At 39.2% G+C, this 15,249-nt stretch overlaps 1 protein-coding gene across 4 annotated transcripts in view; it reads right to left on the bottom strand.

Annotated features, from left to right (window-relative positions):
* The window catches only part of Hecw2 (HECT, C2 and WW domain containing E3 ubiquitin protein ligase 2), a 397,209-nt gene that overhangs the window by 64,647 nt on the left and 317,313 nt on the right, over nucleotides 1-15,249 (bottom strand). For all 4 annotated transcript variants that reach the window (XM_045146802.1, XM_045146800.1, XM_045146801.1 and 1 more), the window contains 3 exons: nucleotides 12,400-12,534; nucleotides 8,123-8,225; nucleotides 6,077-6,173 (listed from right to left, as the gene is read on the bottom strand). In XM_045146802.1, the coding sequence (XP_045002737.1) occupies nucleotides 6,077-6,173; nucleotides 8,123-8,225; nucleotides 12,400-12,534 (335 nt within the window). The remainder of the gene's footprint in view (nucleotides 1-6,076; nucleotides 6,174-8,122; nucleotides 8,226-12,399; nucleotides 12,535-15,249) is intronic.

Below are 15,249 nucleotides of genomic sequence, written 5' to 3'. Positions count from 1 at the left end.
TGGAAATTATAATTTACAAGATTAAAAAAAGCCTACCCACAACAGAAAAACAAAACACAAATACTTTGGAAAAGCTTAGAGAGAAAACATCAATACTTATAAGAAGCTTATTGTAACAAATAAAGGGGTTAGTGCATGAAAAAGATACATGATACTTAACATTTTTTTTAAATGGACAACTATAAGTCCAACTTAATTTAAATTTAATAATTTAACTTAATATCCAACTTGATTTTTAAATAAAAATCAAAATAACAACATATTTTTAAAAATACTTATTGATTTATTTGCAATGACAGAGAGCAAAAGGGAGAGAAAATGCACACACTGGGGCCTCCTGTCACTGCATACAAACTCTAGATGCATGTGCCACTTTGCGCATCACTGTATATGTGTAAAAGACTTCAGAGAAAAGCTCCCCAATAGGAATCTGTGAGACCATCCATCTTAAACATCAGCTAGAGACCCAAGCTGCCTTCAGTTATATGCGCAGACTTACAAGGTTCCATTTACATGTGCCATCGGTCTCAAGGCCCCTGTTTTTTGGAACCAAGTTCAGAGCCAAACTATTTTAAATCCAGTCTTTGTAATGTAATGAATGAAGTGAAGGGCAGACCACTAATATATTGACTCATTTAAACTTGGCTCACATAGTACCAGATGCTTCATGTTCATGACCTCATTCAACCTTCAAAGACCCTATAAGTTAGAAATTCCTATCTCCATATTTAGAGTAATAACTTGAAAGGTTACTAAATGCCTCATTCAAAGTCACGTTGAGTGGTGAGTAAACTTCAGATCAGATTTAAACCTAGGTTTTTCTAACTCTGAATATGAACTGTTAAGATAAATACCTCACTTCTTTCCAAAAGCCATGACTGCTGGTTTCCCAGTGAGAGACAGAGTCTCCTACCATGACTTTCAAATTAATATGTGGTGTCTATAATTGTAATTAATACTTCTATAGTTACCCCTATACAAATGTCCATAGGAAAACAACAGTTCTAATTTAGATGATTTGTTATTTCAACTTAGTACAGCAACAAAGATCAGACAATTGTCATGGTGGTCCAAATATGTGAGTGAGCAATAATAGATTAGAGGCGGACTCCGGGAAAGAGAGAGAGAAGAAAGCAGGGCCTAACAAGAAAATTCCTACAGCAAGCACTCAAACAGGAACCAGCTTGGCACCCAAATAATTAGCAGTGGTGCCTGAAAGTAAGATGGATAGGGAATGAATTTATTGGTTGGACCTAATAATAATCATCTAAGAGAGAAGTGATCAACTCATATCTCAGACTTAAGACATATAGATCCTTGCTCACACTGAATATTATACAAACAATGAAACTAAAATTCTATGGAGTTCATACATACTATTTTCACTCACAAAATATTCTAAAAGATTGTTTTTACCGAAGAGCTTTATATATGGACAAAATAGAAGTTTATATTTCAGTCCTTATCTTTACCAGCACTAGGCTATAACTGTCTAAGAAAGACACTTCCTATATGAGAAAGATGGTAGCAAATTTGAATGGCAACTTTTTTAACTGGGTAAGTGTGATGGTTGAGTTTTGTGTCAACTTGATCTGTTTAGGAATCCACAGACATTCCTCTAGAGTGGGTCTCTGAAGTTGCTTCCAGGAAGGATTAACTGAAGGAGGAGGAAGTCATTTCGGGAAGGGGGAGTTATCTAAGGCGGCTCGGGAAGAAAAGAATCCCCCCCCCTCCCCCGCCTCCGCCGGCTGTGCGGCCGGCGCCTTCCAGCGTTGACTGAAGCCCGCCTGCAGGCTGTCACTGCTGGATTGGGACTGCTGAGCAGCTCAACAGCTACAGCGTTTCCTGGACTTTCAGGTCTGCAAACTGCTACTGTTGGCTGCCATTAAACTACTTCAATAAATTCCCTTCTAATGCAATTCATTCTATTTGTTCTCTTCCTCTAGAGAACCCTGATTAATACAGATAGTAAACCTCGTTCAAGGGTGAGGGGAACAAAAAAAAATGAGGGAAAGACAACTCGGAACCATTCACATTTGTATGACAGCGAAGTTAGAGGGTGCAGTGATTTCAACACAGCAGCTGAATGTAAATGTCATATTCCACTACGTAGAAAGCCATGGGTATTGTACAGAAAGAGATAGACATACACACTGTAGTCTCAAGGAAGAGAAGGCTATTCATTAATACAAGCTAGATAAACTGCATCATATGCTCTGGTTTAGGAACAATCACAAGCAAAGCAAGAGAAACACAAAATAAAGTTACCTACTTCAGTTGCCCAAAGGTTACACCTTACTTCCTTATATTATGCAGAAAATAAGAAAAGCTATTTAGCAGATGGGGGAAGACTGCATAGAAAGCTATGCTGATGTTGGTCATCCCTGACCAGGAGTGAGTATATGGTCCAGAATCACCTGTAACACCTGGGGTTTGGATGCTGAATGCCTCCTAAAGGTCTATGTGTTAAGGGCTTGGTGTTCAGGATGGTGTCAGTGAGCAGTACTGTAGGCTTTAGGAGAAGACATCTTGTGGCAGGTCTTTAGGTCTTTAGGAGTGTATCCCTGAAGGGGATTATGGGACCCTGGCCTTGAGGTGAACAGTTAGCTCTCTGCCATTGCCATCTGGTATCCCCACCAGATGACCCAAGGCAATAGGTCTGCCAGACCATGGACCAGAACCTTGAAAATAAGAGCCCAAACAAACATTTTCCCTTTGTAAGTTAATTATCTTGGGTATTTTGTTATAATGGCAGCTGCCGAACACAACCCGTTATCAAAAATATCACTGAAATATGAGATTAAGAAAACCCAGCCTGTATGCCGCCCCTGCCACTTGTGGGAATGCTCTTACAGTGCAGTTTTTAACTGTGCACGAAACAGAATGTTCTCTCCAATATACAAACTTCCCCTTTATGTTGTTATGATTAGCAAAGTGGTTCACTACTAAGAACGCTTCAGAAAAGGAAAGCACAGAGCGACGCAGTTGCCGTAAGAGCAGCAGCATTGTCTCGCTGATTGAAAGTCCTGCTTCCTTTGACTCGTCATGACTGCGTATGATTTCCACGGGCACGATCTGTACAGACTTTGTTTTAAAAGCATAAGTAGATGAATAATGTTTCAAAGATTATAAGTTATTCCTTTATAAGAAATTATTATGTGAGATCTGTTATCAAAAAGGTTGTGAGGACCATATATTCTACTAAAAAATAATAATAAAAGAATTCAGCCATCTTCAGGAGACTAAAGATTTTGAAGACTATAAAAAGCAGAAAGAAAACAAAAATATCAAGCTACCAACTAGAGCTGTGGTTTTCCCTCTAATAAGGTCTGTTAAATTTCCTCCAGGTCATTAAAGACTAATAATAAATCCAGATGCCCTGCTCAAGTAGATTAAATCAACCAACCTCTCCCATGGTGGAGATTTAAAGATAATTGCTTTAAATAATAACGTCGAGTGTAGAGAAAAAGTGCAAAACTTCATTATAGTTTTTGTTGGTCATATTTTATAAGGCCCAGGGAGCATTCAGAAGAAATATTGACTGCAGGCTGTGTGTGTGTGTGTGTGTGTGTGTGTGTGTGTGTGTGTGTGTGTTGAAGATACACATGAGAGAAAGTTTCTTTATCTTGTGATTAGCAAGAGATAAAATCTGTTTGTTTTGATTTAAGATCCAGAATATTTAAAGTCTTCAGTTAATGGGTTGAGCTGATTTTTACAATTTTATTAGCCTCTCTCAGAACCATGGATGTCCTAATAAAGAAACCTACAAACCTACACTAGCATGATTTTTATAATTCTGGGGTGATGGAGAGCAACTCTTCATTTTGGTGTGGACCATTCAGCTGTGATTCTGGGATAGGCACCATTTGTAGTGTAATACTGAAAATGGCACTGAGTTTATAGTCTTTAGAAACTGTAAAGGTAATGACAGCAAGATAGTATTTGGATATTTATTCACTGAGTACAAAGTGTTGTTAGCTATTTGAACAGCAAGAAGCAGAAATACAGGAGCACATGGGCTTTTTGCAAGGATCTTATAATTTAATCAGAAAATAAGAACTTTGGGCTGGAGAGATGGCTTAGCAGTTAAGCGCTTGCCTGTGAAGCCTAAGGACCCCGATTCGAGGCTCAATTCCCTAAGACCTACATTAGCCAGATGCACAAGGGGGGCACATGCGTCTGGAGTTTGTTTGCAGTGGCTAGAGGCCCTGGCACACCCATTCTCTTTCTCTCTCTCTCTCTCTGTCTGTCACTTTCAAATAAATAAATAAAAATCAACAAATAAAAAAAAGAAAATAAGAACTTAAAAAGTCAAATTAGCCTGGTGTGGTGACACACACAGAATTTATGAGGCAGTGGTAGGAGGATTGCCATGAGTTCGAGGCCCACCTGAGACTACATAGTGAATTCCAGGCCAGTCTGGACTACAGCAAGATACTACCTCAAAAAACAAAAAACGAAACAAAACAAAAAAGAGTCAAATTACATTAGGAAAGTCAAATATCAAGAGTACAAAGAATAATTTGATGTATTACATGATTAATCATCAATTAGTGTCTAGACCAGAGGGCATTACACCTGGCCCTGCCACAGAATTACATGGTAAGGCTTAAGAAAACAATGCTTGGGCTTTGCCCAACACCTCTTGAGTTAAATTTCTGGGGAGAGTGTGGGAGGGTAGCAGTATAAATTTAGAAAAGGGAGATCTCTGAGATGGCTAGCATTTTGTATTTAATGCGGCTCCCAGGTGATTCCGATGAAAAGCTTGGCAGAAGTAAATAGATCAGTGTTTGAGAACCACTGCTATGAGTCAGGTTGGCACCATCAGACAAATATATTTCTACAAAGATATCATGTAAACCAAATGAGCATTGGGTTATGTAAGATTTTCAGCAGTAACTTCCCTTTTCATGTCACCATTGATGCTGAGCACATTGAGATGGAGAAATCCTATCTTAGATTATGAGACACAGTCCACAGTACAGCTGGAAGGTTTCAAGGAAGGAGAACTTGTCCTGGGCTTTAAAAGAAAGATCATTCCTGCCAATCTGAGAAGAAAAAAGCCTGCCAGGGAAGATGAACACATGTATTTAGACAGGAAAAATAAGGTCCGGAAGTAGGATGCATTGAAAAGTTGACCAGAAAACAGTTCACAAAGGGTGTTCAATTTCTGTACTTGGGTTCCACTGTGACTTTATCAGGAAGTAATGTGAATGCCAGGCGTGGTGGCGCATGCCTTTAATCCCAGGACTCACACTCAGGAGGCAGAGGTAGGAGGATCACCATGAGTTCGAGGCCACCCTGAGAATACATCGTGAATTCCAGGTCAGCCTGAGCTAGAGTGTGACCCTGCCTTTATAAAAAAAAAAAAAAAAAAAAAAAAAAAAAAAAAAGTGAATATCAAGTGTAGGGTGTTATAAATCTCAATTCAATTAAACTTCTATTTTTGTTTACTTAAGCTTCGCTCAGAAACTAGTGGCATTGCTTTGGATCTAGGATACATTCCTGGCTGCACATATTTGTTCTTTTTTATGTTTCTTTTTTAAGGAGTGGTCTGGATTGTTCAGTTCATCTTACTCAACTTTTAACAGAGAAAAACCAGGGCTAGATAAATTGTTATTAATATACAAAATTACTTTGTAAATTATTCCAAAAGGGGTCTGGAGAGATGGATTAGCAGTTAAAAGGGCTTGCTTACAAAGCCTGATGACCTGGTTTCAATTCCCCAATACCCACAGAAAGCCATGTACAACATGGTACATGCATCTGGAGTTTGTTTGCAAGAGGCCCTGTCAAACCTATTCTCTCTTTCTCTTTCTCTCTCTCCCTCTCTCTCTCTCTCTCTCTCTCTCTCTCTCTCTCTCTCTCTCTCTCTCTCTCTCTCCCTCTGTGTGTGTGTGTGTGTGTGTGTATGTGTGTGTGGTCTGTCTGTCTCCCATTCTTTGCTTGCAAGTAAATAAATAAATTATTTAAGAATGCCAAAAAGAAGATCGAATTCCTAAGATGACTGTCAGATCACCACAGTTTGCAGTTGAGGGCTAATGCAACTTGAAGTAACTTCCAATATGATGGTTACCTGAGTGAGTGATTCCTGGTAAGATCAGGTTGGCGCTCCTGTAGAATTTCAAAGATGTTGGGTTGGCGCAGAAATGCAACAATCTTATCATTATAGGCTGCAAAAAAAATGAAAGGAGACAATTTAAAACATCTACTTTTACTCTTATGCATATAAAGTCAAACTTAAAAAAAACAACAACCTGTTTTTCCAGTTAATATTCTCTGGGTTCAAACTCCGTCTGGAGCTACTCTGCTACTGTCATCACAGATGTGGGCAAGCCAATTTGCGTCTAACCTGCTAAATGAGTGTTGGGCTGATGTCTGATGTGGGTAGCTTTCCATACTTATTCGACTCATTTGTTGAGCTAACTTCATCATCAGATTGAGAAGATTAATTCATCAACAAGATTTATATATTGGTCATTTCAAGTTTACCAAAATCAACCTGAAAGCCAGAGGTGGTGGTATAAACCTATGATCCCGTACACTATGGTGACTGATACAGGAGGATTACAAGTTTGAGGCCAATCTAGATTACACAGAAGCAAACAAACAATGACAGCAATAAATACCAATAATACATACATATATTTTCAAGTCAGAAATGGAAAACCATTTTCTGGGTAAATATTAGCCAGTCAGAAAAGTGAAGAGATAGATCCAAAGTCCCCAAAGTTCAATAATTGTAAGAGCTACAGCCACAGACAATAAATCACTCTCAAATGCCATGTGGAAATAAATGCTATTATGCTACAAATAACACCTTATCAAGCCTTCTATAAGAACTATAACACCACTATCATCAACTATATGCAAATAACACACACATGCACATGAAGTACATAAATGTACTACTTAAGACTGCCTAAATAAATTTAAAAATGGTAAATCAAAGCTTAAGGGTTCTCTTTTTTTTTTCCTTCAGGAAAATGGATCTATGTACTTAAGACTTGACTTAGCTTATATTTACTTTAGTTATAGTACTTATAATAAGAAATAGGCATAAAGATATTTAAATTCACAGAATTAAGGCTTAACTGTTGAAGTCACAAATATCCAAGTTCCTGGTATTTTTGTAGGTATCTACCATCACAACTTCATGCTGATACATGAGTATTTTAGCTAAATGTGAATACATATTAAATGCTATCCACTAACATGGAATTCCAGGGTCAACTCAAAGGATCCTTAAATGTACATTCATGATATATGAACTGAACACTCGTTGGTAACTAAATTGGTTTTAATATTCCATCACCAGAGGCCAGATAATCTTTTAATCAATAATCTTACTACACTCTAAAATTCTGCATTCAGTATTGAGAAACATATTAATAATCAAATTCAGACAGAGTTCAACCTTAAACTTCTTATTTGCTGGTTGTCAAGACTTCATAACAAAGCTTGCTTTTTGTTTATTTTTTAAGTAAACATTTTAATGCAAAGACAACCGAAGCAAAAGATGCTCTAAGAGACAGAAAGGGAGCCAGTCCTGGTGCCTCATCAACCTGCTCATTCTATCTGCCTTAGGGGTCCAAAATCATGAATCTACTTCAGCCTTATTACTTTAATAACAGTCCCAAGTGTCTTTAGGCCTGTGAGACCACATTTGTTTACATTTAGTATACTGTTCTGGAGGCTCTTGTTGTCTCCTGTTAGCTAGAAAGCCTCTTAAGAGTGTGCTAACTTTGCTTGATTAGTATGTGAGGCTACTAGATCCCACATACCACTTAAATCCTATTTGAAGCCTCAACTATATCCTAATTATGCAGCTGTCTAAATGTTTAATTTACACTGATTGCACACTATATTACCTCATTAATCACTTTTCTTTAACTTCCCCAATCTAATACTTGTAGAGCAGTACTAGAGGATTATACAAGACACAAGTTCTTTGAGAGTCAAGTCTCTACAGTTTTGTTACGAATTTCTCAAGAATAATGTAGTGGTTTTTCACAGCACAGTGAAACACAACCAGCTGACAGGAGGGACACATCAATGTAGTATGCATTCTGTCTAATGACGTGGACACACAGAGAAAGAATTCTGGCAAGAGGTGACATACCCACTGGAACCATGTCCTGATACTGTGGCCTACTGACTGTATTGAATGTACTGGACGGTCTGGGGAGAACTGGTGGTCCTGAATGCCGAGAATCTTCTCCTACCTGTGAACATAAGCATCAGTTATGTCTGCAACAAGAGCTAGAGGATTTTATATTAACATCCCAAACCAAGCTAGTCAAAACAATGGACATGGCAAAGAACCAAGTGATGAGCACAGGCATCGGCTACAGAGCCGACTGACACAGGGCGCTAGGTCATTGAAAGCTCTGTTCTAGTAGCTGGACTGGATAGGGCAGGGGTGCTGAGACACCCACATCCTTGAGAGAAGCTGGGCTAGTGACTATAAGTGGAATATAAGGAGTTCAATGTGCGTGTAATTACTGAGGCTATGGCAGCAGAATGGCAGACTTGTTGATCAGGACTAACTTCTGCATCAACGCCTACCTGCGACAATACAATCACAGGGAGGAAAGAGCTGGGTGATACAGCACTTACTGGGGCTGTGCCAGGACATCTCTTCTTTTATGTAGCCAGGCCAAGGAGGGAATTCCTTGCCTCAGCAGAGGAGGGGCCGAGCAGTAGCAATCTGCCCGTGAGGCTGTGGGTTAGTGCATTATCTCCTCAGAAGCAATTTTACATGCCTATTAGAGCACCTGGCGCAAGAGCTCTTCCTGGTTTGAGCTTCCCACACAAGGGAGCTAACAGTAGCAGGTGTGAAGGTACTAAACAGGGTTGCGCTATCCTGAATTATTTATTGTACCTACTAAAGATTTAGAAACTCCTACACAGAGGAAATCACAAATAGCCATGACAATTCTTGCCCCCAAACTCAATATTGCTTAGTTTCTGCAGTAGCCTTTTTCCCTAGGTGACACAGGTCTCTTTTTAAGACAACAGTAGTATTGTCATGCAAGACAATAAGAGAATAAGAAGCAATACTAGATTTACAAACTTGTACCTTTTAACTTATATCTTTGTTATTTATTTGTGTGTGCATGCATGTACACATTGATGTCTCTGCCTCCCGTGCCGCCAGCATCAGTGCCCTGGGATTACAGAAGCTTGCCGCAGCCTCTGGCTTTTTACATGGAGTCTGAGATCAAACTCTGGCACTCCAGCTTGAGCAGCAAATACTTTATCCCCTGAGCCTGAGTGCATAAATTGGAAGTTTTCAAAGGAATTGTCTAGGTCCCCAGAAACTTTCATAGCCAGTGTTTCATATCGCATGTTAGATGCTTGCAAGTGGTTTTCCCCAAAGCCCTCAATCTGGACGAACCTCTCCGCCCTCCACTGCTTGCTTCTCCCTGAGGAACGCTCTCATGCAGTTTTCAAAGCTCAGTTCGAACAACCCCGCCTCCATGAAGCCTTTCCTTCTCTTCACGCTGAAGTTTAAATGTAAGCTTCTCGGAGTTCCCACAGCACTTAAGTGTGTATTTCAAAAGTAGCTGCTATTACTAACAGTTTGTATTATTTGCCAATTATACATCAATAAAGTTAGAAAAATAAAAAATATACACTATTATCTAAGAGTAGTTAAAATTGAGCTTTCTTTTTCAGCAACTACTAAAAAAATTTCTAAGGGATTTTTTCACACAAATTTTTATTCATTTGAATCATGGTTTTAAATGTTCTCTCCAAATTAAGAACACAGGAAGTAAATATCATTTACATTCCTCGTGATGCCAACCAGCACACTTCTGCACTGTAGCAGGAGTTTGGGGTTAGTTTGTTGGATGGCAGAGATGCCAGTATTCTGGCTGATTGGAGACTTTGCTGGGTGAGTATAGAGTGGTAGCTGGAAAGGCTCGCTGTGTAAATTCAAGTTTTTTCGCCCTGCTTCTCTGGAGTTATTGGCTTTGAGGAATGGAGTTAGTCACTTTGAGGAGAGTCAGTCATTATCTAGCCACTGCTTGTCAGGCAGAGAACTTGGCATTTCAGTACTCAAGTCTATACATTCTCCTTCCTGTCAGTATGCTACCCTGTGTCATCATTTCCCAGAAAGGTCAAAAATCGCTTCCTAAAACCAGACCATAGGACAGGGGCCAGTTCCTGCTTCCTGAGACTGTGGGCACACGCTTCCAACAGCGGCACCATGAGGAGCATTCCTGTCAGGTTTCTCCGATGCTGTGGCTGAAGGCTGAATCTTCATGCAGCTCACTCTGCTTTGCTCAGTGAAATAGACAGAGCAGTTTTCATCCAGTTGCTAATCTACCCTTGAGGACCCCTCCCCCACAGCTACCTACTGCTAGACAGGAAAATAATTCATGTTCTGAGGCAGAGATGTTGAAAGAAAATGTAAGTACAGCTATTAATCTCATGTAGGTTTTCCCACAATGAGCAGCCAGCTTCATCTTGTGAAGCCATGATAAGCTACGTGGCTAGAGTGTGCTGGCCACGTGGTACAGCCAGAGTCCTAATCACACTGCATATTGCATACAGGGTCCAAGGGTGAGAAGTCTGTCCTGTTCGTGAGTTGAATGCTGCTTGTATCCTCCAGCTCACCACTGATGATTTACAAGATAGCGAGGTAAACATTTATTGGCTACTCATAAAACATAAATATTTTTTGTGCATACCTCATCCTGAGTTAGGTTTATATATCATTTTTACATGAGCCTGTCATGTATATTCTATAAACAGCAAACATATGATACATTAAAGCTTACATAAATCATGAGGGAAATTCCCAGAGTGGAATTTTGATGAATTGGATCCAGCTATTTATTGCATTTCTAATTTTTTTATCTTCTAAGAAAGGCTACAAAAATATCTGACCTACAATACAGTATTGGAAATATGATATGCACTTAAGACAGAAATGGCATGCTAGGAAAAGAATCTTAATTCCATTTCCTGAGGGAATTCTTAGAAAGGCTGCACACCAAGCCATGATATACAGTCAAAGCATAAACTCATATTAAGAAGACACAATTCAACCTAAAACATTCCTTTTCCTTATTTAAGTTCAAGGAAAAAGTGAAAACCAAAAAGGGAGCTTTGTGCGTTGGGTTAGGATATTGGAGGGCCCTCATGTGGTCACCACAGGCCATTGCAAACTGGCAAAATGGAACACAGAGAGCTTCTGGCAATTCTCACTTCAGACCATTTTCTTTGTGCCCTTAGCACACCAATCAATTCTTTTGGATCCACCCTAATTTTAGAGAATACCAGTGAGGATCCCACAGTCTGGGCTGAATATTTTAATGTCATCCAGTAAACCTTATTTAAGAAATTCTCTTCTTGGGCTGGAGAGATGGCTTAGCAGTTAAGATACTTGCCTAAAATGCCAAAGGACCTAGGTTCAATTCCCCAGGGCCCACATAAGCCTGATGCACAAGGTGGCACATGCATCTGGAGTTCATTTGCAGTGGCTGGAGACCCTGGTGTGTCCATTCCCTTTCTTTCTTTCTCAAATAAATAAATGAAAACAAAAAAATTAAAGAAGAAATTCTCTTCTAGTTAACAATTTTTTTTTAATTTTTTAAATTTATTTATTTGAGAGCGACAGACACAGAAAGAAAGACAGATAGAGGAAGAGAGAGAGAATGGGCACGCCAGGGCTTCCAGCCTCTACAAACGAACTCCAGACGCGTGCGCCCCCTTGTGCATCTGGCTAACGTGGGACCTGGGGAACCGAGCCTCGAACCAGGGTCCTTAGGCTTCACAGGCAAGTGCTTAACCGCTAAGCCATCTCTCCAGCCCAAGTTAACAAAATTTTAATACACTAAAAGTTACATTCAAGAAATGGCTTAGTGGTTAAGGCACTTGCCTGTGAAACCTAGGGACCCAGGTTCGACTCCACAGAACCAATATAAGCCAGATGCACAAGGTGATGCATACATATGGAGTTTGTTTGTAGTGACTAGCCCTGGTGTGACAATTCTCTCTCTCTCTCTCATAAATAAAAAATAAAACAGTCAAATTTTTAAAAGAAGTTATATTCAAGCCCTTGAACAGGCAAAACGGCTTGTTACCATCCTTTGTGAAAATTGTATTACATTACCACTTCCCTTTGAAATAAATTTTAAAAAATTCTTCTTCATTCAATCTTTCCTCATATGACTTAATTTTTAAGTTTGCAAATTAGGATGAATGCATTTCCAGAGAAACCCTATCAACATTTGAAAACTTATTTGCCTCTAAATAATACTCAATAAAATTAACCAAACTAGTAAAACAAAAACCATATAACAGAAAGTCAATATAATTCCACAAGCCTTCACGCCCTAATTGCTTTTATCAACAGACTGGCCAGCCCCTAAAGGCCACGCTCACCTCACCAGCACTATGGCTGCGCTGTCTCGTCAGGTGCTGCCGGTGAACCAGGGCGCTGGTGGGTCTACTGCTCTGCAGAGGGAGCCGAGGGTCGATGAAAGTGGTGGTTCGGGAGTTGTGGTCGACGAAAAACGCCTAGGATACAATCCACTCCATCAACAGTCAACACAAACCTTATACATGTCTCAGCACTCCTAGAACATTACACGTTCAGGAAAAGACTCCTTTTGAGTAATACTCTTAGTTCTGTTTTCTCATAATTTCCAAGCTGTGAGAGAATGTTTTTTCTTATCCCTTAGAACAGGAAAGAATGGAGCTTTCTGCATGTTTCACCTAGTTCCAGAATGGAGGGAGCGGGGAGGACCATTACACCTGGTTTTAGAAAACACTCCAAGAGATAGTCATCGAAGGTATAGCGTGAGAAGGCTACCTTCAGAATGGACACTGTGAGCAGGGTGTGGTGGCACACACCTATAATCCCAGCACTCGAAGGTGGGAGACAGGAGAATCATAAATTGAAACCCAGCCTGGGCCACAGAAGGAGACCCTGTCTCAAAACATGCAGTTAACAAAAAAGCAGCAACAAAAAAATATGGACATGTTGGCTTCTGTAAGCAATGATGATCTTTGGGCGATTACCATACCTGCTGTCTGTAAAAACGTTTTATCATCTGAAACTTCAACACCATTGATTTCTCTTTCTCTCTTCCTTTCCCCAGGCAGTCAGCCAGCAAGCGTTTCCCATTTCCCCACACTGGCCCTCTCTTTGTCCTCTTCTAGCCTAAACAGCCTTTCACAATTTCAGGGCCTTAATTTACACATGTAAATACCAGTATTTTCTCAATTGCTTCATATCTCTAGAACCTTTATTCATCAAACTAGCCCATTTGTAGGAATATTCCTTCTAAACACTTTGATTACCTTACCACTTCAATCCAAAGTCTGTAATGGCTACCCACTGTCCATAGAAAGGGCATCCCAACCCTTCAGTTAGTTGTTAAGATACTTAAAAACTTCCCCCACAGTGCCTTTGCCGTTTAGTCATCAGCACACACCCAGACTCTTATCACATTCCAACTGTGACTTTGGGCAAGTACTTCATGTGGTTCGAGCTGTACATTTCTTATTTTAAAAGTTTCCTTTGCCTGACATGGCATGGTGGCACACACCTTTAATCTCAACACATGGGTGGCAGAGGTTGGAGGATCATCATGAGTTTGAGGCCACCCTGAAGCTATGTAGTGAATTCCAGGTCAGCCTGGGCTACAGTCAGATCCTACCTTGAAAAACAAAACAAAACAAGATGTTTTCTTTATTCATAATAAATATTTATGCCCCATAACATGGCAGAAGTATGGAAATCATGTCTTAGTGTTTAGTTCATGTTAATGGCATGAAGTTATTAAGGTTTAGACTATGTACATCAGTTTTGCTGGGAGTCTCAAAAAATGTAGAAAGGCAATTTTGTTTGTCTATGTAGAAAAGTCTATACAAAAGTTATTTTTTCATTATAATTGGGCCAAAAGTTATGACTTCAAAGTAAAATTCATTCATTCTCGGCAATAATAAAGGCCATTTCAAGTCCAATTAGAAATTGTAAGTTTTCCATGATCAGATAAAAGGGACTTCTAACGTATCTGAGACACAATTGCTATCTACATCTAAATCAAGTGACTGGTCACATGATGTATGACAAATAAACAGAACTCAGCTATCAAAGTACCTGGGAGACTAGGAATAAAAATATCTAGGCAAATCCAACAGCAGATGGTACATTTATGGCTATAAAAATTACCTTCCCATTATGAACAAATGTCTCAGTATGTATATAATTATGTAACATGGAACATCCAGATAGAAAAGTTTTACTTATTTTTAAAATCAGGATTTCACTATGTAGCAATGGACTCTAACTTGCAATCCCCCTGCCTTAGTAATCTGAGTGCTAAAATGGAAAGCATGTGCCATGCCTAGATTTAAATTTAATATCTTAATAAAAAATAACTTTAAGATTAACTAAAGCATTGAATTATCAAAAAATAATGCAGAAAATGGACAGAATGAGAATTTTTCCTAGTCCCTTCTTTTAATATCAGATTTCCAGGTACCAAGACTGATTAAGCAGACATGTTCTCTCTTCCCTAACCTATCAGATATAAAATGCTTTATTTTTCCCCCTCTCAACCTTGTTCAAAAAAAGACCAGTGATAAACCTTATACAGACTTGTTACTGAGAGGCTCCTCTGTCCCCAAAGTACATACCAGTCTTCAATTGGTTCTGCATTCTAATACACCTGTTCATTATTTCTGACATTATTTAAATATCATTAAGTAGCAGTTATATTACTTTACAAATAAGTATTTTTAACTTCTAATCTTCAAAGCATATTATAATCAACTCTATATTGTGTGAGTTGGCATTAACAAGCTTTTTATTACAAAGACAATAATACAAAGCATATTATTCAAGTGAAATATACAAAAAGTGCTAAAATAGCATTGCCTATTTGCTCTATGTAACTTCTTAGGAATGTTTTAAAGAGATGGGTGGCCATTGGAGGTACAATGATGCACTCGTAATTACAAGGACAAATGGGTGTCTACATCTAGGTCAGTTGTCATTTGCATGGAGTGTCCCAACCTAATTTGATGTTAACAGGTTTGTCTAAAATCCATTCTCTAAAGAATTATACTGCAAATGCCTTGAGGGAAGGGACTAAGTCTTACTCACCCTGTTAACCTCAATATCTCTGAGGGCTGACCTGGATGGAGGAGGGTACCCAGAAAGTAACCAGGTAACAGCTTGTCACACACTCCAGCACAGGTTCCTGACAGCTCACAACTAACTAG

Source organism: Jaculus jaculus, chromosome 4 (assembly GCF_020740685.1).
Source record: "Jaculus jaculus isolate mJacJac1 chromosome 4, mJacJac1.mat.Y.cur, whole genome shotgun sequence".
Classification (NCBI taxonomy): Eukaryota; Metazoa; Chordata; class Mammalia; order Rodentia; family Dipodidae; genus Jaculus; species Jaculus jaculus.
Note: the sequence above shows the minus strand (reverse complement) of the source record. Positions and strands in the feature narration are given on the sequence as shown.